The following is a 23,088-nucleotide window of genomic DNA, read 5'->3' on the forward strand; positions in this document are numbered from 1 at the left end:
AATTCTCTAATAACTTTGCATAAAAAATAAAGAAAACTAGCAGAAATCATTTAGAAAATCCTTAGAAAATGAGACTTATGTGCATGGGGATCATCCGAACCATTATACTTCGATGCCATACATTTTGCAACTTGAGAAGGATGCAATGGTCTTGGCTCAGCAACAAACCTTCTCATTCCAGGGGCAGCCATAGATGGTTCCTCCCTCATCATAGGTGTTGGAGCTCTATGCACAACTCTATGTTCCTCTCTTATAGGGGCATCTGGCGTTGCTCGCTCTATTGGGTGTGGTATTGATGACCTTGTAACGACCGTATAACCACCTCTTATCATCGAAGGTCTTGGCTGGAAGCTCGCTCTTGCTCCAGGATCTGAAGCCTTTGGTGCTATTGACCTTGTTACTTGTGCTTCTTCTACCTGACTAGGAATTCTAGTTACCCTGTCCATGAAGCTTACTTCTTCTTTGGCAGGCAGCTGAGCAGATATTTGGTCTAAATATATGACAGAAAAAGGTTCTCCCATACAGGTTAGCTTTTCCATGTCTTTCAATCGAGCATGTCTATACTCGTGACCATTAGCATCGACCAATATATGTCTAGTTCGGGTCTCAAACTTAGGCATACATGTACATCCTCTTAGGATCCATTAATTCTTGTGGATGCACATCTTCCCTCATGTAGTATGTGGATGCGTCTAGACTAGCCAAACGGTATAACCTAAACCTCGGATTGTCCACCACAATTTTGTCTACTTCTTTGATAGAAATGAACTTGACTTTGATGTCATTTTCCAAAGGTGGTCTCTCCAAACCCTCATCTACTTTTTCTTTGGTCTCTATCATTCCCATGGGGTCAACTATAGTCAGAAAGGATGTTGTGATGTAAACAATTCCCTCGTCATCAAAGTAATAGTCCTCTCTAAAATACACTTCAACTTGTTTCACAAAATCATTCTTTCCCAAGTCTTCTTGCACATAGTGTTGATTATTACTATCTAAGTAAATACGTGCCCCCATTTAGTTGGTATAGGCATACTGCAATAGCATCCTCCATCTTTATTCGTGAGATCTAGATGTGCCAATGGGCCCCATCTTTCCATGCAAGTCCATGCTCGGAATTTTCTCCATATAATAGGAATAGTTAATTTCAGACGAGGTGTCCGAAATAACTTCCTCTTGAATCACTGTCAAGTGTTCAATCTTTGCTTGAATGACACTTTCTTCTGTAGACACCTAACTTACTTGGTCTCTAGACAAGTTTCCTCCTGACCTTAAGTACATGAACAAGTATAATTACAGAAACCCAACCTGTTACCTGAATTCTTGTTGGTATACTGCTTTTAACCTTCAATCCTCAGCTTAACGCAATTGCTTGACTCCTTATCTGCAAAGAATCAATTCAACCACTATACAGCTTACAGAGTTTAGTCAGTAATCTTTTGCAAGTATCTGGACTGACTTGTCCAAATCACTGTGTTATATACACTTCTAGAGTCTTGTGAGTCTAACTATACTCAAACACTACATGCAATAGTACAAAAAATTCCTGCCACTTAGACAGCTGAAACTCCTAGTTTGAACAACTCTAGATGTCTAAATAGCTTCTTTTGGTAGTTTCAGAGTATCAAATGACAAGTGTTTTGGTTGTCCCAAGTTCTATGTATCCAACTTCTTTTGTTAGGTGATCTCTGTGCTTCTAAACCCTAGATATGTACACACTTCAAATCTCAAGTGATTTTGAACAATTTTGTATAGTTTCAAGAAAAAATCGCGATTTGTTAACAAAAAATGCCCACTTCAAATATGCTATCTATGGGTCCTACGTCCAATTTTAATTCTGACTTGATACTTGCTTTCTGTGCATGTGGTTCTCGTATGAGCCCTCGTCCCCTTTTTCTGCCGTGAACCCTTGACGTCCACGTAGTCACAGATCCTGTAGCAGCAGCTGGCCATGGCTTCTCCCGATCTCTTCGATGCCTACTTCAGGCGCGCAGACGTTGATCGCGATGGCCGCATTAGCGAAGAGGATGCCGTCTCCTTCTTGCAGGGAGCCAACCTTCATCGCGAGGTCATCGCCAAGGTATTTCCTTTCCTATTCCACTAGGATCTGATTTCTGATCCTCCACAGTCATAGTCATACGGTAGGACGCAGTATTATACTTGTTGGTTTGAAATTCAGTTGTGGCAGAAATTTTTATGCTTTGATGGAAAAATCCGTTTGCATTTTGATAATCATTTAGAATGGATGTGTTATTTTCTCGGGATGCATGCAAATTGATAGAAGCGAAGTGCAGGCACTTAAAATGATGCTCTCTCTTTGCAATATGATCATCACTCACAGCAAGGATGACTCGCTTTGGTATTTTTTTTTGGATGCATGCAAGGCGATGGGTGTGCAGGCACATAAATAATGCTTCCTTGTCTGCTTGGCTGATATTGTCAACACGTCTCTAATCTTTATCATTTGGCCACACGAATGTGTGCACATTGACGTGCAATAACACAGACAAAGCTCAACCCATCACATAGTGGCAATGAGGTTTCCTCACTCAGATCAATCCTGTAGTGCACCTTTGTAGAGCATGTTACAGGCATGAATATGGTAAAGTTTGCTCCATTTCAGCTATCTTATTTGGTTACATCAACAAGCACTCAATAATGCACTTGATATAACAACCAGTCATTTATTCAGAATGTTGCACAAATAGCTGGCTGCTGGAATGCACCAAGCATTGTTGAACAGATATGAATTTGGCTTGTGCGTTGTTTGTACAAACTTATTACCTTGCTCCTCATGGCATGGGTCTTTCTTGCTTACTACTCAGTGTCTCATGTATACCACAGATTTGGCAGTATGCAGATAAAGGGCAAAGGGGATATCTTTCTCGGGCTGAATTCTACAAGGCACTGCAGCTTGTGACAGTCGCACAAAGTGGAAGGGAGCTCACCCCCACTCTTGTGAACAAAGCATTGAGTGAACCCACTGTATCAAAAATTCCTGCCCCGCAAATCCAATTGGCACCAACTTTTACCTCAGCAAGCCCGCAAGGAGGTGGATCAGGAAGCCCTGTTTGGCCCCCAACTGTTCCAGCACAACAACCGTATCCAGTTGTTTCTTTACCACAAGGACTCAGACCAACCATGTCCACACCAGTACCTAGAGCTTCAATACCATCAACACCTTCTTCCACATCAGGAATTGTTTCATCTGATTGGCCAACTAAGAAGTCATCATCTTGGCCGGGTTCAGGTTCTATCAACAACCCCACTGGCCAGCATTCCCAGACAAGGGTAGTTCTTCCAAACCAAGGTTTTCAAGGTGGATCACTTACAGGAATTAAACCTGGTGCTTCTCCTAAGGCAGCAGTGGACCCCAATCTTTTTGGAGGGGATGTCTTCACAGCAGTGCCCGTTAAGCCACAAGTTCCACAGCATAGTTTGACAATGCCCAATCAGATACCTCCACCAAGGGCACTGCAAACAGCTGGTCAACCAGACATAGCCTCACTTGAAGTCATTTCTACACCTTCTACACCAACAACATCATCAAGACAGTCCCAAGGAGGAGCAGGTCAAGCTGAACATGAGTTTACAGCTCCTGCTGTAGTAGATGGAATGAAAGCATGGCCTAAAATGAATGTTGCCAATGTGCATCGCTATACCAAAATCTTTTCTGAAGTGGATACAAATAAAATCAATGGTAAAATCCATGCTTTTCCTAGATTTATTTGTCTTGTGACTATGGTACTTTCATGCTTTATTGATAAGACTAGCATACAATTTAATTTGATTACAGATACATCAGATGATAGCATAAATAGTCTTGATTATCCACAAGATGAAGAAGCCCTATCACAAAATTTTGAAGAAATGGCTTGGGAGCCATCTGATGAAGACAAAAAAGTGTGTTCGGATCCCATGCTCCCCACGTCCCCTACTAAGTTGAATTTCTCCAAGGTGTACCCTGTAGGGTTTGTAGATGGCTCTTCTTTTGTTGCAATACCTTCAGATCTGAAAGTAGATGATAACAGCCCGTCTAAGATTCTAAGTATGAAGCCAAAGATACTTGACATAGCAGTCAGCTCTACAGTCAGATTAAGGATTCGCTGCAAGGATGGATCTACAGTCAAAACATCCTACGCAACAGGGTTTTCAGCATCGCCCACTTTAATTGTGTCAGCAAGGCATGTTGTTGACAAGGAAGGCGAGATTGAAATCAAGGTATGCAGAGGAATAGTAGTAATGTCTAGCTTTTTTGATACACATGCGGGTTTTGAGGGCCTTGATCCAAGCTTCACAGAAAAATCAAGATCAAAAGAGAGAGACACTCATGGGCTTTTTCTAAATGGATCAGATCTTTGCTTCTTCAAGATAGAGAAGAATATGCCAAGCTTTTTACTGCCATGTTCTCCAACATTCATTACAAATAAGCAAGTTGTTGCTATCTCATTCCCCGCAATCAATAACTTTCTAGAAAATGCTAGAAAAGAGCTAGTGGAGGGAACCAGTGAAAGCAATGCAATTTGGAAGCAATACACACCTACCATACAGGGAGTGTACAACAATTTGCTTGCCAAACATGCAGCAAATAATCAGATGAGATTAACGAAAGCAAAAAGAGTGCTTTCAATCACTGATACAGTGGAGAAAGAGGTTAAGAGAGAGCTCTATTTAGAGCTTAAGAAGACATTTGTGGCCACTAACACAGGTAATGTGGCATGTAGTGTGGGTCAGATACTTTGCTTTAATAGCAGGTATTTTGGGACTTCTTGCTCAACATTAGCTGGAAGTTCAGGAGCCCCTATTATCCCCTTATCTCTTCCTAATCATTTTGTGGGTGTCCAAAAAGGGGGTTGTGTTGGAAGAGACATGAATGTGGTTACTTCTTCAGATAATATTGACTTTGTGAAGATGTATGTAACTACTGTACTGCCAACTTTGCCCCTGCCAGATGATAGTTTTTGGTCGAATGGAAGTTGGGATGGTTTTCGGAATTGGCTTGAATTACACCAATCCCAGATTCCACAATCATCTGTATGGATCATGACCAAGGTTCCTAAAGAAAGGAGGTTGTCCAAAAGAAAAGCTCTGTGGCCACCATAGGTTTCACAAATGTGGAAACTCAGCTAGGTATAACCAGAGAAAGTAAACGTGAGTAATGGAGCTTTACTTTGATAGGTCTGCAGACTACTACAGGACTTCATGATAGGTTTGTAGCAACATCCAGGTTTAATACAAGTCCTACTCGGACCAGTTTCCATCGTCCTATGTTAATGTGAAGAATACATAACATTTTGTTTAGGCAAGACAGGAAGGATATAGTCCACATGCTGGTCAAGCTCCAGCAATATCCAATTTTGATATGTTAATGTGAAGAATACATAACATTTTGTTTAGGCAAGACAGGAAGGATATAGTCCACATGCTGGTCAAACAAGCTCCAGCAATATCCAGTTTTGATACAAGTGCGAATGGGATGAGTTTCTGATGCTTATGTTGAAGTACACAGTACACAACATTTTTGTGCAAGAATTACAGGAAGAATAACACCTCATGCGAGGTCAAGCTTCGACTGCTCAATGTCCTAGCTTAAACAGTACCCAAAGTTTTGTACATGCAATACATGAAGAATCAGAACTGTAGTTTAAGTTTCATGCATAGCCTTTGTGAGGAGTTACTGCTTTATTTGATGCTAGTATGGAAACACTTCATGCTGATTGTGTTCTCTCTTACTTCTTTTGGTGATAGTATACAGATAGAGGTAAAGTGATCATTAACTAGATTTGATTATTAAGTTCAATGCTACACGGGGATGGTGAAAATTTAGTAGATAGACAAAAGTTGAGAACAGGGTGTGTCAATTGTTGGGGTGCTCGTTAGCATTGGCATGGACAGTAAGTTTTGCTCTGTTTTTTCTGAATAAGTCAGTGTGTGTTCGCGTGCATAATTGGGCATAATGGGGCATGTGGCTTAAATTGTGTTAGCCACCTTCATGCTGCAGAGTCCAGACTAAAGTGCATGTTAGAGCTCTAGTTGGGGTGGCCATCTTTCTACTGCAAGAGGCAACCATGATGCTAATTTTGGACCCTAGAGTGTAAATTGTTCTTTGCAAACTCTTTCAGTTCATTCTCGATCCCTTATTCAATTACACGCACAAGTAGGCTTGATCAACATGCAGATTTCGGCAGTGCTGATGCCGCTTCAAGAAGGAGGTGACTTCGGCTAAGATATCTCTTCCCAATATTAATGTCCAAGAGTCTCCAGGTTGCCACTGTGGCTCAAGAGAGCAGTTCTTCAATACCAGCGCCTGTGTATATGGACCTTTTGTCGGGCAAGGATGTAGAGCTAATACCCAGGTCATCTTTATTCAGGCACGGTTGGTCCGTATAGAGTGACATGAAAGCCTCTTGGTAGTAGACACCCTATAGCTTTACTGTTGACTGCTTTTTGGTCTCCACCTGTTCATTGCTGGGACTGCTGTGTGACCTCACCTTTGTGCGAGCCAATCTTGTGGCGACCTAGTAGTTGGGTACTGCAGACAAGCTAACCAGGCCGTCACTGTCTGTGACAGAAGACCCTGTGATGCCCAGCTCATGTACTGCTTTAATGGGCGAACAACCCAACCGTTGGGACATACTACCCCCCAGGTAGCGAAGAGCCGAAGCGAGGTGCCAAACCTTTTGTCGATGTAAGCTGATCAACCTGTTATCCCTGAGTTACCTTTATGCGTTGAGCAACAACCCTTCCACTTGTAGTCGTTGGATCACTAAGTTATGGTATGGAGTATTGCGCCGGCAGCTGATCATACTGTTTGAGCACCTCTTGCTGTGGATGCACACCTACCCCCTTCCCGTTGCAATGTGTCCAGGAGCCCTGAAGAGAGATCTTCAAACTCAGTGGTCTCTTTGTCATCTGTTATCGTGCCCCTCCATCTGTCGTGCAGCCATGCACTGTCATCTGACATTGCCACCCATGGCACAAGGCCACACATGCTGTTGCATGGAAGCGCCCATCCAAGTGAATGCTGTCAAAGTTGGCAACACGGAAGCACACACACACACGCAGGTAGTGAGAGAGAGTGAAACGCAGAGCGAGTTAACGCAGGAGGAAGAGAGAGAAAAGTGACGACTAAAGCTTGATGATTTAGCAATGAATATATTGATTCACAAAGGTGGCGATGGGCTTGTTAAATAGGTCTCCTTGTAGATGGCCGACCCACACAAGTTAGAAGACATAAATTAATTAAATTAAAGCTCCTCCAACTAAGCAGTGGTTCCCACATGAGATACCTAACATTAACACCCTCTCTGTAGCTCATAGTGGACATAGATAAGAAAACCAAGTCGATGCAGATGCAACCATGGACACCTTAGTACCGGCCGGATACCAAATACACCTTGGTAAAAGCATCAAACAACTTGTCTCTTCAAGTAATGTCATCTTGAGCTTCAGCCGCCATAATAGAATAATGAACTGCAGACAACTCCACGTCCACGATCCCCCTTTCGTTGAACTGAGAACACGTCCCGTCCAAGAATCCTTTGAACTGTCGACACATGATGCCCAAAATCTTCCAACAATGAACTAGGAACACATCTCGTTCATAGTCTGCTACCAATGAACTGTGAACACATCACGTTCATAGAAAATCAAGCTTGGTCCTTGCCAGATGCATGTGCTTTGAATGCCGACACACGGATCCAATGCACCTGTTTGGGAGCTCTGCTATGCCCCCTCTCTCCCGCTCACATGCCTCTCTCTGGCTGAAACAAGTGAGGGGAAACCTCCTTATAACTAGAAAGCCATCAGCCGAGCCATGGTGGCCTGTTCCGCCACCTTGGCTTGGTGAGTACCTTTCGATTCACTGGTTGAATCATCGGAACCGCTGTCGTCATGATCTTGATTCTTCTTGGAAGTGTCTTTGCTCTCCTTTGACTTCTTCTTGTCAATGGATTTGCAATCCCTTGACAGATGTCCTCACTTTCCGCATTTGTAGCAACGACCCTTTCCTTTCTTTGTTACCTGGGAAGTATGTGCCACCTCACCTATGTTGGAAACACGGACACGCACTTTACCCCAATTAAGATTGTCTCCTCCTCGATCAGAACGGAGCTAAGGTCCTCAAACTCCAACTTGTTCTTTGTGACTTGGAGCCTTAATGACTGGGAGATACTATCATAATCTTTCGGTAACTTCACAAGAACCAATGCTTCCAGCTGAGTTCCTGATAAGGCACTATTCATAGCCAATAATTGGTCATGGATAACTTTGATTCTCATGAGAAAAAACTGCATGGAAGAGCCAGGTGGAAAAGTCAAACCAAAAAGCTGGCCAAGCAATGTGACTACCCGCATGGTGGAATCCCGATCAAAGTAATCCACCAGAGCAGTCCAGGCTGCATGTGCTGTCTTTATGTTATTGATGATCGGAGAGACTTCCTTTGTCAGTGACTGAGCAATCGCAGACAGGGCCTTGAAGTTTTGAATATCCCAATCAACAACTGACGTGAGAAATTCATCTTCCATAAACTGAGTCCACCAATCCCTGCTGCTGTTTGCCGGTCGCTCGGGTTTCGACTCTGTCCCATCCACGATTTCCCACAATCCTTTCCTTTGGAACCATAGTGTCATCGTCAATCTCCAATGCGCAAAGTTCGATCCGTCGGCAAGCTTGTCATCCTTACTCGGGCAAGGTGGAGCCATAACTGCCAACTGCCGAAGTAATTAAAGTTGCCTTTTGGAATGAACTGAGCCGCAAATATTCTCGTCCTCCTTTGCCGGAAAGCCGGAAATGCTAATGCTCTCCTTCTTCAAAGCTGAAAAAAAAACGCTGCTGTCCTCTGCCTCTAAAGCTGAAAACACTGGTGGTCTTTTGATCTCCCTGAAGTTGAAAACGTTGATGATCTTCCGCTCCTGCAAAGCTGAAAACGCTGTTGCTGTCTTCCTCCTCATGCAGAGCTAAAAACGCTGGTGTTTTCCTCCTCCTTCAAAGCTGAAAATGCTGCTGTTTTCCTCCTACTGCAGAGCTGAAAATGCTGCTGACTTCCTCCTCCAGCAAGGCTGAAAACGCTGCTGTTCTTGTGCGCTCCGAGGGCCTAGAGCCTACGGCTCTGATACCATGTCAAAGTTGGCAACGCGGAAGCACACACACACACACGTAGGTAGTGAGAGAGTGAAACGCAGAGAGAGTTAACGCAGGAGGAAGAGAGAGAGAAAAGTGACGACTAAAGCTTGACGATTTAGCAATGAATATATTGATTTATAAAGGTGGCGATGGGCTTGTTAAATAGGTCTTCTTGTAGATGGCTGACCCACACAAGTTAGAAGACATAAATTAATTAAATTAAAACTCCTCCAACTAAGCAGTGGTTCCCACATGAGATACCTAACATTAACAAATGCAGGGCATGTAGAGAAATTTTTTGTAGATTTTGTAGCCAACCTCTAGCTATGAAGAAGAGGAGAAATGGAGTCCTCTGTATCTCACTACAGTTGCCTCAAGCTTCTCTCTCTCTCTCTCTCTCTCTCTCAATGTTGAACAAATGTCGAGACACTGAGGAATCTGGGTATAACATCTTGTCCCAGGCTCTGACAATCCTGTATACAAGAAACAATCTGGGCACACGTGTACTTCGTTTGCCCAAACACACTAGGAATAACCACTCACTGGGGAACATTCTTAAAGATGCACAGATCATGAGTGAATCAATCGGGCTGATGCCCAAAATCACATCACATCCGATGAGTCTAGCTACATCAAAGTCACACTTAAACTCGTGCGAGATTGAAGGATCTATGGAACATTAAAACACACTAGTTTGCGTGACCCGCACCTTTGGCAGGTCCCGCAAACTCTTACCACGGGCCGCTTCGATGGCATTAACGGCCGCCTTCGACGGCCCCACCCTTCTCTCTCTCTCTCTCTCTCTCTCTCTCTCTCATCTCTTTCCCCCCTCCCCCCCTCTCTCTCCCCCTTCTCTCATATCTTTCCTTCCCCCCCCTTCTCTCTCTCTCTCTCTCTCATCTCTTTCTCTCTATCCCTCTCTCATTTCCCTCTCTCTCTCTCTCTCTCTCCCCCGCCCCCCTCTCTCCCCCCCCTCTCTCTCTCTCTCTATATATATATCTCTCATTTCTGTCTCCCTCTTCCTCTCTCTCTCTCTCTCTCTCTCTCTCTCTCATAGATCTCTCTCTCTCTCTCTCTCAGGAGGGAGAGAGAGAGAGAGAGAGAGACAGAGAGACGGAGACGGAAAGAGAGATGGATAGAGAGAGATGGAGAGAGAGAGAGAGAGCAGGGAGGGGACAGTGAGAGATAGGAACTCTCTCTCTCTCTCTCTCTCTCTCCCGAGAGAGAGAGAGAGAGAGAGAGAGAGAGAGAGAGAGAGAGAGAGAGAGACGGGAAGAGGGAGAGAGATGGGGAAACACACACACATAGAGAGAGAGAGAGATTGCGGGGAGAGAGAGGAGGTAGAGAGTTTGCATGATCTTCTTATCCTATTTTAGGTGGTAACTCCATAGGAGATCTTGCAAAATAGACATATAAACTTATACATGAATTTTGACAACTCTAATTCCTTCTACCTTTTATCTATTACATTTTGTATTACACGTTCTTTTTCTCTACACTCATTAATCAAAATTGTATGTCCAAGAAAACTTTTTTTGTTGATTACTTTGAGTCTATACAAGGTTTATAATGCTGAGAGTACTATTAAGATCAAGTATGATCTCTTTATCTTTATGGGTGAAATATATTCTCCTTTGAGGAAACTTCATAGTGGTAGCCATGCGATCAAACCATGGTAGCCCTACGATAACATCTTCAACCTTGAGTGGGGAGATACAAAATTCTTATTTATCTTCATAAGCTTGTATTTGAAGCTTAAGCTTTCTTTTCAAAGGAGCATTGATTTCTTCTTTTCCCTTGAAAGCTTCCTTAGCTTCATTACCATCCCCTTTCTCAAATTTAGGACATTCTAGCTTGATAGCTAGCTTGGTGGAGAGATGAGATTGAGAGTGGATCCAGGATCAAAAAGTATTAATGCTTCTTGATCTTTTATCCTACCTCTCATATGTCAAAGAGGTGATCCTTTGTAATGATCTTCCTCTTCCACATTTGGAGTTTTAGGAGTATCATTTCTTTCACTCCTCTTAGGACATGTCCTTCTTCTTGGCACTTATTGCACCTATCCTCCTTAGGGTAGCTTGCCATGTCCTCAAGAGAAAGTTTAGCTTTCCCTAGGTAGCCTTTCTCTTTAGCTTTAAGCTTAGGCTTATCTTCAATCTTGAGGGCATTCATATCCTCTTGATAGTCCTTCTCTTTAATTTTGGACTTGAGAGGATCGTGAGCCTTGGAAGTATTTCCCTCCTCTTTGGGCTCAAGAGGAAATTGAGCCTTGGAAGTATTCGACTTCTCTTTTGGCTCATGTTTTCTCCTAATCTCCATTAAAGTGGAGTTTTTGTAAGAGTTTTGGGATGACATCATTAAAATTTTATATCCTTTTAGGATCTTGTGTTGGTCATACCTTGTGAGAAATTTCTTTACTATAGCAATTCTCATAGCTTCCCATGTCTTGGGATGAGCTCTTCCTTGTATTTGTAGGCTTATCCACCATTGGAAAGCAATTTTGTTGAAGTGCTTGGAGACATACTCTATCTTTGAAGATTCTATGATAACTTTGTCTCCAAAAGCTACATCAAATTGATTGATGAAGGCTAGTACCACTTTGGTTGCTCCAAAAGATCCATCATAGGTGAGAGGAATAATCTTTTCCCCAACTTGAGTGAACTTTTCTAACTCCATGCTAGGAGTTCCTTTTTCATTCCTTTTCCTTGGGAGTGAATCACTATCAAAGGTGCAAGGAATTTCATCCCCCTTCCTTTCTTTTGATAGTTTATAACTCTTAGCATCTTTTGATGCTTCCACTTTCAAGACCAAAGTGTTTCATTTTCTTGAGGTCTCACCAAGAGAGCTGAAAGGAACCCCTTCTTTTTGGCCTATAGGGAAAAAATCATTAGCTAAAAGTTGATGATAGTTTCTCCCTTGTAAAGTTGGCATACTTTTTGCTAGTTTTAGCCTTGCCACTAAGAGATTAACAAGCCTAGTTTCATCTCTTATGTTAACATCTTGCATGTCTTTGCCTATGTTAGACCTACTCTCTTGATTATTTTCAACCATAACTTGCTAAGTTCTTCATTTTAAAACTCCAAAAATGCTTCTTTTATCTAGTGTAGAGCTTGTGACTAGTCACATAAGATAGATAGGTGGGCTTAACAGTGCCAGTGTCCAAGGGATAGCTCCTGTCTAGCTCAATAAAGGTTAAGCCATTGGCAAGCCTTTTGGGCTCCATTATTAAAACCATAGCTCTCGACAGTGTGCACCATACCCAGCATAGATGGGCTTGAAACACGCAGTTAATAGGTCCCACACAATCTTATTCTAATTAACTAGACCTCTACCCCTAAGCCTAGATACTTAGGACCCCCCTCTCCTTGAGAAAGGAATGAGTAACCTAGATAGCTCTGATACCAATGTTATGAGTAGGCTACTTACAACAATTGACTCCAAAATTTCATAACAATTGCAATAGTTAATATGTTCTTTTTAAGCATTCATTTACTACTTATCTAAGCTACATTCTAAGTGTTGGGTTGGATTATACAAAGAACTTTCACATATAGTAATTATAGCACTTTAAAATAACCACAAGAGAACGGAAAAAAAAGTACCAGCAGTGACACAAGCATAGAGGACCGGAATACACATGGAGCCAGTCCCCCCCTCCAAAGAAAATTGCATTATTTAACTCTTTGTCGAGCCTTTTAAACAATACAATTGCGTTCATCCTTTAATCCATCTTGGGTAGTATGATGATAGCAACATCATACACCATGAAAGCATGCAGTATGGCCAAGTTACCCTCAAGGCCTCACGAACCTTCAAAGGTGGAGAGAGCTAGCAGGAGCGAGGGGGATGAGTGGGAAAGAGAAATACCTTCTACAAGAAATGAGTATTCCTATTTACCACTACTTTAGCATAGCATAATACATGATAGAGAAGAGCTTTTTCATGAAGCAATGACTTGCATAGGATTTTCATTCCTTGTGCAAGAGTAGGCTTGTCCCTCCTTGTGAACATTAACCCCTAAAATGAAGTGTGAATGCATTTTTATAGCTTGAGCTTCACTCACACACACACATACAAAAACTCGAGTTTTTGTATGCAATATGATTGGTCCAAAAAGTGGCTCAACCAATCATCTATGGCTAGCCCATTTAGCCCCTCTCTTGTGTGTAGACTAGGGCCATGTGTACCCCCCCTTACCTACTTAAATGGTGGGCTATCCTTCTCTTATTGGCTTAAAAAGTGGCTAGCCAATAGCCTTATACTTTGTGAGCATGAAATGGTGGGCTTCTAGATGCCACAATGTGCAAGGGGCCATGTGAGTGTGCCACCTTGTGCACTAAAATCTCTATGCATACCACATATGCAAACTCGGGTTTGTGCATGCATGATATGAGGGTATGTGGCATGCCCACATGTCCACTTGCCTTACCCTTTACCTTTAGCATTGGGAGCATTAATATTTCATGTGCCTACTTTAGCCTCGGGCACGCTTTTGTCCTTATACGAAGCCCTAGTACCCTGTGACCCTCCCCATGGGTTCCTGACATTGAGGTACTTAATTTACGTGAAAAATAAAACCTGCTAGTTTTGGCCACAAAAATTTGACCTAAGTCAGTAAAGCCCCTACCTGCCCGTATGGGCTAGGTGAATGCCTGACCATGGCTCGTATGACCACTAGCCACTTGGTCCTTGGCCATAATGGATTCTTTGCATGTCCTTTTAGAGGCTGAATGAAGCCTTTAGCCTTAGGTTTTAACATTATCTCATAGTCTTTTCCCCCTTGGATCCCCTCTTCATGACCGGGACTATGATGAATGCTAAAACCTACCTTTACACTCACAACCTTAGTACTTTTGGTTCCTCCTCATTTGAACCTTTACTATGAGTGTTAGAGCCTTCTTTGGTATCATAGTATTTACCCCTTTGGTCCTCATACTTTGGACCAACTTTGAGCAACTATGAGCAAGAATACTTTCCCTGGGTCTTCATTCCTTCTCATAGCCATCTCTACCTTTGCCCTCATACCTTTGGGCTAGAGCTACGAATGCTAAATTAATTTCTCCTTGGTTCCCTTATTTTCCACTTATCATAAATGGCCAATTTATGATTGAAAATAACTTTGGAAGAATAGGAAATTAATTGTTATGACAAATATATTATAGCTATAAATTGTGAATATAAAACATAGTTATAATACTTAAAATTTGTATTTATAAGAGTTTTAATAAATTATTTTATTATTTTGGGTTTTAAATGGATGAATAAGCTAAAAATAAGTTAGAAAAATCATGCATGTATTAAAAAGTAAGCTTTTTAGATGATTTAACTAGAACGTTGGTTTTCTCCTAGAATATGACATTTTTTGCAATTCTACTCGCCATTCAAGAAAGTAAAGGGCTTCTCACATGGCGAAGCCCACACAAAAGAGGGAAGGTGTTGGACAAGCCAAAGATGATTGGTTGAGCCACCTTTTTTACCAATCAGCATGCATACAAAATTTTCAAATTTTGCATGCATACTTGTGTGAGTGTGTGAGTGAAAATCAAGCATAAAAAGGCATCCTCACTTCATTTTACAAGCTAATGTTCATGACTAAGAACAAGCCGACACTTGGAAAGAGGAATGAAAATCCTATGCAAGTCCATGTTACAAGAAAAATCTCTTCGCTATTATGTATTATGCTAAGCTAATGTAGTGTTAAGTAGGAGTACTCATATGTCCTAATCGTACTTCTTCTTCCCACTCATATCCCTTGCTCCCTAATAGCTCTCTCTACCTTTGAAGTTGCTTGAGGTCTTGGGAGAGAGGGCAAGGGGGCAAATTCTATAGCATATTATGTGTATGCATGGTGTATGATGCTACTATCATCATAAAACCAAATAATATCATCATAGTATCTGGATGACCCTATTTGGAGCTTGGAACAATAGAAAGTTATGATGAAAGCAAGATGCAGATTCTATTAGTATAGTATAAAAGAATATATTTCTCCACAGGATGTGATGGATGTCATACTATATCAACCTCGAGGATTCTTTTGTTTTTGTGATGAGACAATTGAGGTTAACGAAGGACTCATGGATATGTTAGGAAGATGGAGATTGTGAAGAGGACGACTACAAGTTCATATCAAAGATGGGTTTATACGAGGCGGTGCAAAAAGTTTGCATCTATGATATAGATTCCATATTGATTTGTATATATTTTGTAAGGATTGAACCTCTAAAAAGAGGGAAGATCTTGATTGTGGTTGGAGGAGGGGAGATCCTTGCCAGTGAGAGTGAGAGTGATTAAACCTCTATTGAGGGCAGATTATGGGATAGATTGAGCCGGTACAGAGATGAGATCTTACAGTGGAGATTGAAAGTGAGAGTCTGAGTGAGATTGAGATTGCTTTGGGGGTGGTGGGGCGGTAGAACACCTTTCAAGGTATATTTCTCCATCATATGATATAATCGAGAAATATGTAAAAGATATATATCTCTTTGTATGATTCTTTGATATATGAGTCTCTCTAAATGGAGAAGAATGTTACATTGGGACAGAGGGCAAGTTCTAGCATATATATCTCTTTGTATTATTCTTTGATATATGAGTCTCAATAAATGTATTAGAATGTTACATTGGGAAAGATGGCAAGTTCTAGCATATTGTGTGTATGCATGGTGTGTGATGTTACTATCATCAAAACACCCACATTGTATATTTAAAAAGACAACTTCCAGCATATTGTGTGTATACAAAGACCCAAAGAAAGTTTTTTTATCTCATATATGGTCCAAAGTATAAAAACCAAAAAGGTATATCTATGAGATAGGGTGGTAGATTTAGAAAACATAGTAATGGTCCAAATGTGAAGGGGACCAAAAGATTAAAAACATTATGAGCCCAATGATAGGTTTTAGCACTAAGACTAAGGTAAGTGGACCCAATGGGGAAAAGGCTATGATCTAGGGTTAAAACCTTAGGGTAAAGGCTTCATTCAGTATCCAAAAGGACTTGCAAAAGACCCTTAAAAGGGGGTGCATATACGAATTGAATGTATTGGATGAGCCACCATTTGGGCCAATCACACTACACATAAAATTTGAAATTTTGTATGCGTGGTTGTGAGCTTTTATGTATGTATTTTGTGCATAAAAAGGCATCCTCACTTCATTACTAAAGCTAATGTTCATGTGGATGAACAAGCCTACACACTTGCTTAAGAAATGCAAATTCTATGCAAGTTTTATGCTTCAACAAATGTCTTCTCTACTAATGCTAAGCATTAGTGCTATCATAGAAAATACTCGTATTGTAAAGATATTTCTTCTTACCACTCTTCTCCCTTGCTCCCTACTGGCTCTCTCCACTTTGGGACACAAAGGGTTATGAATGGGCATATTTGCATGTATGCATGGTGTATGAGGTTTTTACCTTCATGCTACCAAAGAAGTGGACAAAGGATAGCAAGATTTAAAGAGCTATATAATACAGTTTCCTTTGGAGGGTAATACAATTTCCTTTGGAGGGGGAACCGGCTCCATCCAGATCCTTATTGCTTGTGTAACTTGCACTGCTAATTTCCTTTCTCTTTTGTGGTTATTTGAAAGTGCCATGTAAACTAATTTAAAGTTATTTATAAACTCCATCCAACCACTTCTATTTCTAGCTAACTAAAGGACTAAAATGAACACTAACTCTTTTACAACCGGCATGTATCAAAGGAGTTCATTTTCTACTTGCTTAACCTTAATGTGTAAGAGCTAGTATATGCTCTTGGAAGCTAGGTAATGATGTGACCCTTGGATATGATGGCAGCATAAAGGATTCTTGGTATCCTTTTGGGAGAGGAGCTTAAGGGAGACCTCCTTGGAATGAGATATGGATGGCTCAACACATGGATCCAATGCTTGAACAAGGAAAAATAAAGTTCGTACCCAAGCAAAAGTTTTGCTCCTTGCCATAAACCATTGGTGGAAACCAATAAGAATGATGGGAAATATATATAAGATTGTGGCCAAAGGAATTGCCTTAAGAATTGGTCCCCTCTTAGGAAAATATGATCATGCCTCGCAATTGAGCTTTCTCTTGGGGGAAGATCCATTTATGACAGCATCCTCTTAGGGTCCAATTGGTAGTGAGCATGCTTTGAAGGTAGAAGAACCTCATATGGTTATACTATGTTATGACTTTACAAAGGCATTTGATACCATTAGGTGAAAATTTATCAAAGCCATGTTGGCAAGAATGGGATTCCATCCAAGAATACCATCATTTTGTCGGTAGATCGAGTTGCTTCAATAGTTACCCTTGAGGATAAGCGAACCCTTGATCGGATAAACTTTTGCCACTCAATCAAAAAATGGAATCCTCTTTGCCCCTTGCTCTTTGCACCCACTTGTTTGTTTCCTAAGCCCCATAGCAAATAGAGGCCGGATCCAAGGATTATTGGTGGTGAGAGAAAGGCATATCATTGATTTGGGTGGTGTAGATGATATTTTGTTCTGAAAGCTAACAATGTTAACCTCTCAAGATGTATGCTATATGTGAAATTTTTCTATGTGATGGCTAAGGGTGACTATCTTAAAATTGCAAGTCTTGTCTTAAATGTGGATAAGTCAACTCTCATTGATCTTACGGTCCATGATTGTAACTCCCTTATTTGAAAATAAAAATGTTTTCCATTAACCAGGTCTTTCAATGCTTGGACTATCACGTCAAGATGCAGGTGTGTGGAATGGATAGTCTACAAAATCTAAACAAAGGTTCCTTAAGCTGCCCTTCATATATTGCAAGAAATTTGGTGCCTTATATCTTATTCTTTCTCGCCTTGAAATCGCCAAATTAACAAAATTCTTATGAATTTGTTTTAAAAGCTAAGTATTGGTTCATCCCCTTGTCTCCATATCCCGGACAAACCACTTCCTATACAAAATGCTTTCCAAACTTCCTACTCATCTTCAATGTCGTAAGAATTGGAAATTTGGCATCAAGGAAAGTTAGGTCCTTGAACCCTCCCCATATAAAAATTCTTGTCTACACACATGGATCTTCAAATTCCATTGAAAGTCCCCCTAACTCGATGAAAATTGATCTCATCTTGCCTTCCTGTGTTCCACCTCCTCATCACGAAATATAGGTAAGCATGCAAGATGTGAAAATAATCTCTCAAACAAACCTTTTGGCATCGTGCAACAATACATGATTGGTAGTGTCAAGTTTTGGCACACGTAAGATATACTTTTGGAAGATGGTTGTCAATCACATTTGGCTGAACAATGAGAAGTTCACAACTTATTCATGCACTTTACTCAAAAGTTGTGGTTTATAAGGAGCATTACAAATTGTACAACAATGGAGCGAAAAAAGTTATATGTGAATTGTCTTCCTTCAGACCTAATTAGGAGCATTGTATAAAGGATGCCTAGGCTATAGATGAAATGGCTAGGTCTCACCTTTCATCACTTAAAATAAACCCTCTAATATCAACAAGCTTCTAGTATTGGGAAAAAATTTGACAACCCAAAAAGAAGAAACGCCCCCGATAATGCCACGTTTGTACAAAAAGGGTATCTTGATCCAAAGAGTGCATGCACATACACGCAAGGGGAGAAGACCAACAAGTTACATAGCTCTCTTTCTCTCCCCCCTCCCCCCTTGAAATTATTGTATACAATTTTACAATGGCATAACACCAGATCACAACCAAACAACTTATCACAACAAGATTACATTACAATTTCCTAAAGTGAAAAAAACCAATCCAAATTTTGCACATCTCTATGGTCGATGTCAAAGAAACACAAATTCGTTAAAAATGATGATTTTGTTGTAAACAATAGTAGAAGAAACTCTTTGAAAGGCGTTAAGTTCAAAAGGAATCATTGTTGATGTACCATTATTGCTACGCCAAGAGCCTTAAAACCAACATGACCAGGTGGAGCTACTACAATATTGTAAACCTTCCATAGTAGGTCATCTTCACTTAAGTGGTCAAGGGACACATGCTTAGTCTAAAGGAATCATGGAATTTGCTGCAATGTTGTGTCGGAAGTCACCTTCACAACAACGAACCGAGTGTGCCACATATATTATATGAGAACGTTCACTAAATCGAAGATGATGCCATAGAGATATTACATTAAGAACACCTTCAACAACCACTAAAGCAAATTTAAAAAAAACCCAAGATCTTTGCTATTATGATAACGTCTAACCATTCCAAATGCTATGTTGCTCTCTCTCTCTCCAAGTTCATGAGAATACGCTTTACATCCGCTCGATAGGCATATGATTTTTCATGTTCATGAATTGATTTTATCATTGCTTTCAGGTTCACAAATCATGCGTGTATGCGTGTCCGTATGATTTTGGGGGGGAGGAGCAAAGATTCGTGCATCAAATGATGCCAACAATCGCGAATCACCATAGAACCCATGCATAAAAGGCTTTCGCGTAAACTAGCCTATTCCTGATGATTCCCATCAGGATAATACAATGACAGTATGGAGCCTCTCCACTACTTGTACAAGAACATGTTTTGAGATTCTCACTCTTCAAACGGCTCCAGTAGATTGGGTGCATAGCGCCTTACAAGAATGTCCAATTTATCTAAAAATTGCCTGGTCCGGTTCTCCCCAAGGTGTTTCACCATTTTCTTCCATCTGGTTGAGCACGCATGCCCAGACCTGCAAACACGGATATTCTTTTAGACTAAATAGGGCAGCTTCTCGCAAAAATTTGGCACCCACTACAGATAATTTGGATCACAAAAACTCCTAGACACGTCCCACAATAAATCGCCACATCACAAACCACAACATCATCAACTTCTCCAGAGAAGGCAAGACACCATATGCCTGCCTACGTGCTGTCAGGGCTGGAGATGGCCAGCCCTGGATAAAGGGCCACATTCCCCTACCCCTAACCGCATGTAACTAGGCCTGCAGGGTCCCCTCTGCACCAGCTCATGATGTTCAAAACGATGGAAACAAGCTCCTTTTCAGTGGAAAATGTTGATAAGTTCTTGTGGATGGGCACTTGCAATATTGGCTAGCAAATGCTTATAGAGCTCAAAAAACATGTAGTAGGTTCTTGCTGGCCTGCAAATACTGCAATATTGCCGGCAAGTGCTTTGCAGGGTTCACTAAACGCACACCTGGTAGGTTCAAACTGCCTGGCAAATACTGCAAATGCCCACTTGCATTGGCAAGTGCTTTGCAGGGTTCACTAAACACCTGGTAGGTTCAAACTGCCTGGCAAATACTGCAAATGCCCACTTGCATTGGCCCTTACTAGCTTAGCCACACAGCCCCAGAATACCTGTCATCTAGGAGATTATCCCACTCCACTTCCTCCTCCATACAAGCCCCACTTTCTAGCAGGCTGCAATTGTTGAGTAACAACATCGACGTTACGGCATTGCAGAACCCATAACTCACAGGAAAGATGCATGTGTGGCATTACCCTTTCAGTAGAAGATAATCATCTTCATTAGCCCAGAGCCCATCAGAGACCATGGACGATTGCAAAGTACTGTACCTGGAACACCACCAATCACAACACATGAGATTAAAATGGAATGCTTTCCTCCAAATAAAACAAGAACTTCTTTGATGTCCTGCATACTCATTGCCATTGAATTTCCAGCTCTTTCTATAGTGCTTTCTGAAAAAATCATCACAAGCAAAAGTAGTGGTCTTCTATGTTGTTGAGTTCTACTGACAACTTCTGAAATCCTTTCACAAAACTTCATATAGAATGCTCCATCTCTAATCCAGATGAGAAACAACACTGCTCTTAGGATTCTTTTCTTCTGGATATCTTTCTTCGATAAGACAAGCAAAATTCCTATTCAGTTCCATTTGATGGTCTCTTTTCTTCCGGATATCTTTCTTCGACAAGCCAAGCAACATTCCTATTCAGCTCCATTTGATGGTCTCTTAAACTGTGCATCGACAAATATTAGCTCAGTATGCTCAAGGTGTTGGGTCAACCCCCTTCGCAGCAAATGGCATCTACCCACCATTAGGGGCTGTTCTTACACTTATAAGAACCTTTTACAATGGAGTCTGCCTCCACCTTATGGACATGTGTGCAATGTTGTTAATTCAAGTAGGGCATTGAAGAAAATGACCCAACAAACAAAAATATGGACTATTGTTTAGGACAATTGTCATTAGGTTGCACTGGCCAAAGCAACACAGGAGATTCCCAAGTTGTTAACAGGACCATAGACCACAGATCATGTCAATGAACACCAATCGATGATAGAATGTCAATGGACAGAAACTTCTCTTTAGCACTTACCATAATGTACAGCAAGCACCGTGGTTATGTGTCCCAATTGTGTCTGCAATCTTCTCCCAATTTATATCATCCCGTAGCTGTCCCGTTAGAGCCAAAAAATCCAGGACTAATCAGATCTACAAGTGTACTAACAGTATGCTTAGTTGATGCAAACCACAAGTTAAAAAAATTTGAGGCATACTAGGTGCCTGTCTGGGCCCTTGACTTGTGTCGCCTTCAAGCGCATGCATTGATGAACCATATCAGAGAGTCTTTGCAACTCTTCCTGCGTCCACACACCTTAAAAGAAGGCTTTGAGCTCGTAAAAAGAACGTTGAAAATATATGAGTCCATGCATGGATAAGTGGAATAACTATTGTTTTAAGAAACATTACAGGAAAATGCAGACACATTTTCCAAACTAATAAGCCACAACAAACACAGGTAGTTACCAAGGTACTACTTATTGTTGTTTATCATATGATCTAAAAAATTTGGAACTTGTTTACATGATAGCTTTTAAAACCACCATATGATCTCCAACTGTGCACCCTTTGCGACAATAAAGCATGGGTGCATGCATGAATTGGTGGATTTACTATCCATTGCACAGATGGAAGTAGCTAAGTGCATATATACCAACACAGGCACGTATTCATGCATTAAGTACGTATTTATTTATGTTTGCATGTGTCTCTGCATCTGTACATGCATGCAGATGGATGGATGTATCAATGTCCATATGTTAAGCATAACATGCAGTACCAAACTTGGTGATTGTGACTCTAGGGTTTTGATAAATTAGTGACTCCCGTTAGCTTCTAGTTTTGTGGTTGGTAGCAATAACTAACATTGCAAGTTGTTGTAGCTAGTGTATCCATCTACTCATACATAACCCATGCACACCTTCGGCAGACAAAACGTACAGATCTTCTGTCTTGTAGCATTGGCTACCACGAGTCTTTCTACAAGTTATTGCATACTGCATCGGGTTAAATGAGAGTTTCCAAGCTGACACAAAAGCAAAGGGAAAAGCAATCTCCCACATGGTCTCGACCCTTTCAACGTCCTCTTCAAAGACCTCCATTTCTCCTTGAGACTAGTCCGATGCCTAGAATCAAATAAAGCGGATATCTCCTTCCACTTATTCCCATGTTGTTTCTGCAGCCTTCATGGTACACCAAACGTTAAAAACCATGTTTACAATATATAGTATTTTTTTCAGGGTGCTAGTGCTCAAACAGAGCACCATTTGCTTAAGAATGAGGGTTGCATATAATTTAAGTTCTAATATATATCAAGTCTAAAGCACCGCAAGCAGACCATTTCATTCGCTTCGCTTCTAGATGAATTTACTTGTACATTAATTAGTATGACATTGTGAGGTGCAACCGAATGGCAGAGATCACTTAGCTTACCACAAAACACAACCTAGACTTCCTTGCATAACGAAATAGAGAGTAGAGATCACTTAGCTTACCACAAAACACAACCTTGAAAACTACTGATAGACTTCCTTGCATGAGAGAGAGAGAGAGAGAGAGAGAGTCTAATATATATAGAGTCAAAAGTACCACAAGCATAACATTTCATTCTCTTTGCTTTTGGATTATTTTACTTGTACACATTAATTAGTATGACATTATGAGGTGCAATCACTAAGCTTACCACAAATCACAACTTTTAGAAGTGTTG

General features: G+C 41.0%; 2 protein-coding genes across 5 annotated transcripts; one reads left to right on the forward strand and one right to left on the reverse strand.

The window, feature by feature from the left end:
- Window positions 1-1,516: 1,516 nt before the first annotated feature.
- LOC147899747 (uncharacterized) lies at window positions 1,517-6,387 on the forward strand. Its single transcript, XM_087377790.1, has 4 exons — window positions 1,517-2,077; window positions 2,842-3,697; window positions 3,794-4,218; window positions 6,262-6,387. Exons 1-4 carry the CDS (start codon window positions 1,949-1,951, stop codon window positions 6,385-6,387), a joined length of 1,536 nt encoding a protein of 511 aa, XP_087233916.1. The 5' UTR covers window positions 1,517-1,948.
- Window positions 6,388-19,284: 12,897 nt separating this feature from the next.
- On the reverse strand, window positions 19,285-22,588 carry LOC147899748 (uncharacterized). 4 transcript variants are annotated; one of them, XM_087378473.1, is made up of 5 exons: window positions 22,437-22,588; window positions 21,596-21,705; window positions 21,415-21,491; window positions 20,572-20,646; window positions 19,285-19,793 (listed from the first exon to the last, which is right to left on the reverse strand). In XM_087378473.1, exons 2-5 carry the CDS (start codon window positions 21,653-21,655, stop codon window positions 19,655-19,657), a joined length of 351 nt encoding a protein of 116 aa, XP_087234599.1. In that variant the 5' UTR covers window positions 21,656-21,705; window positions 22,437-22,588; the 3' UTR covers window positions 19,285-19,654. The 4 variants fall into 4 exon arrangements, with proteins under 4 accessions (XP_087234599.1, XP_087234600.1, XP_087234597.1 ...); XM_087378474.1 differs by having other exon boundaries at window positions 21,596-21,678; window positions 22,436-22,588; XM_087378471.1 differs by having other exon boundaries at window positions 21,596-21,692; window positions 22,436-22,588.
- Window positions 22,589-23,088: the final 500 nt, after the last annotated feature.

This window comes from Dipteris shenzhenensis, chromosome 8 (assembly GCF_047967505.1).
Source record: "Dipteris shenzhenensis isolate YYH24624 ecotype China chromosome 8, Dip_SZ_1.0, whole genome shotgun sequence".
In the NCBI taxonomy this organism is placed as follows: Eukaryota; Viridiplantae; Streptophyta; class Polypodiopsida; order Gleicheniales; family Dipteridaceae; genus Dipteris; species Dipteris shenzhenensis.

Excerpts from the sequence above, each read along its gene's own strand:
- LOC147899747 (XM_087377790.1), top strand. The coding sequence starts at position 1,949 with ATGGCTTCTCCCGATCTCTTCGATGCCTACTTCAGGCGCGCAGACGTT. Across the intron at positions 3,698-3,793 it reads GGATACAAATAAAATCAATG|ATACATCAGATGATAGCATA; the intron begins GTAAAATCCATG and ends ATTTGATTACAG. Across the intron at positions 4,219-6,261 it reads AAGGCGAGATTGAAATCAAG|GTTGCCACTGTGGCTCAAGA; the intron begins GTATGCAGAGGA and ends AAGAGTCTCCAG.
- LOC147899748 (XM_087378473.1), bottom strand. The coding sequence starts at position 21,655 with ATGGTTCATCAATGCATGCGCTTGAAGGCGACACAAGTCAAGGGCCCA. Across the intron at positions 20,647-21,414 it reads GGTGCTTGCTGTACATTATG|GTACAGTACTTTGCAATCGT; the intron begins GTAAGTGCTAAA and ends GTGGTGTTCCAG. Across the intron at positions 19,794-20,571 it reads GATTATCTTCTACTGAAAGG|GTCTGGGCATGCGTGCTCAA; the intron begins GTAATGCCACAC and ends CCGTGTTTGCAG.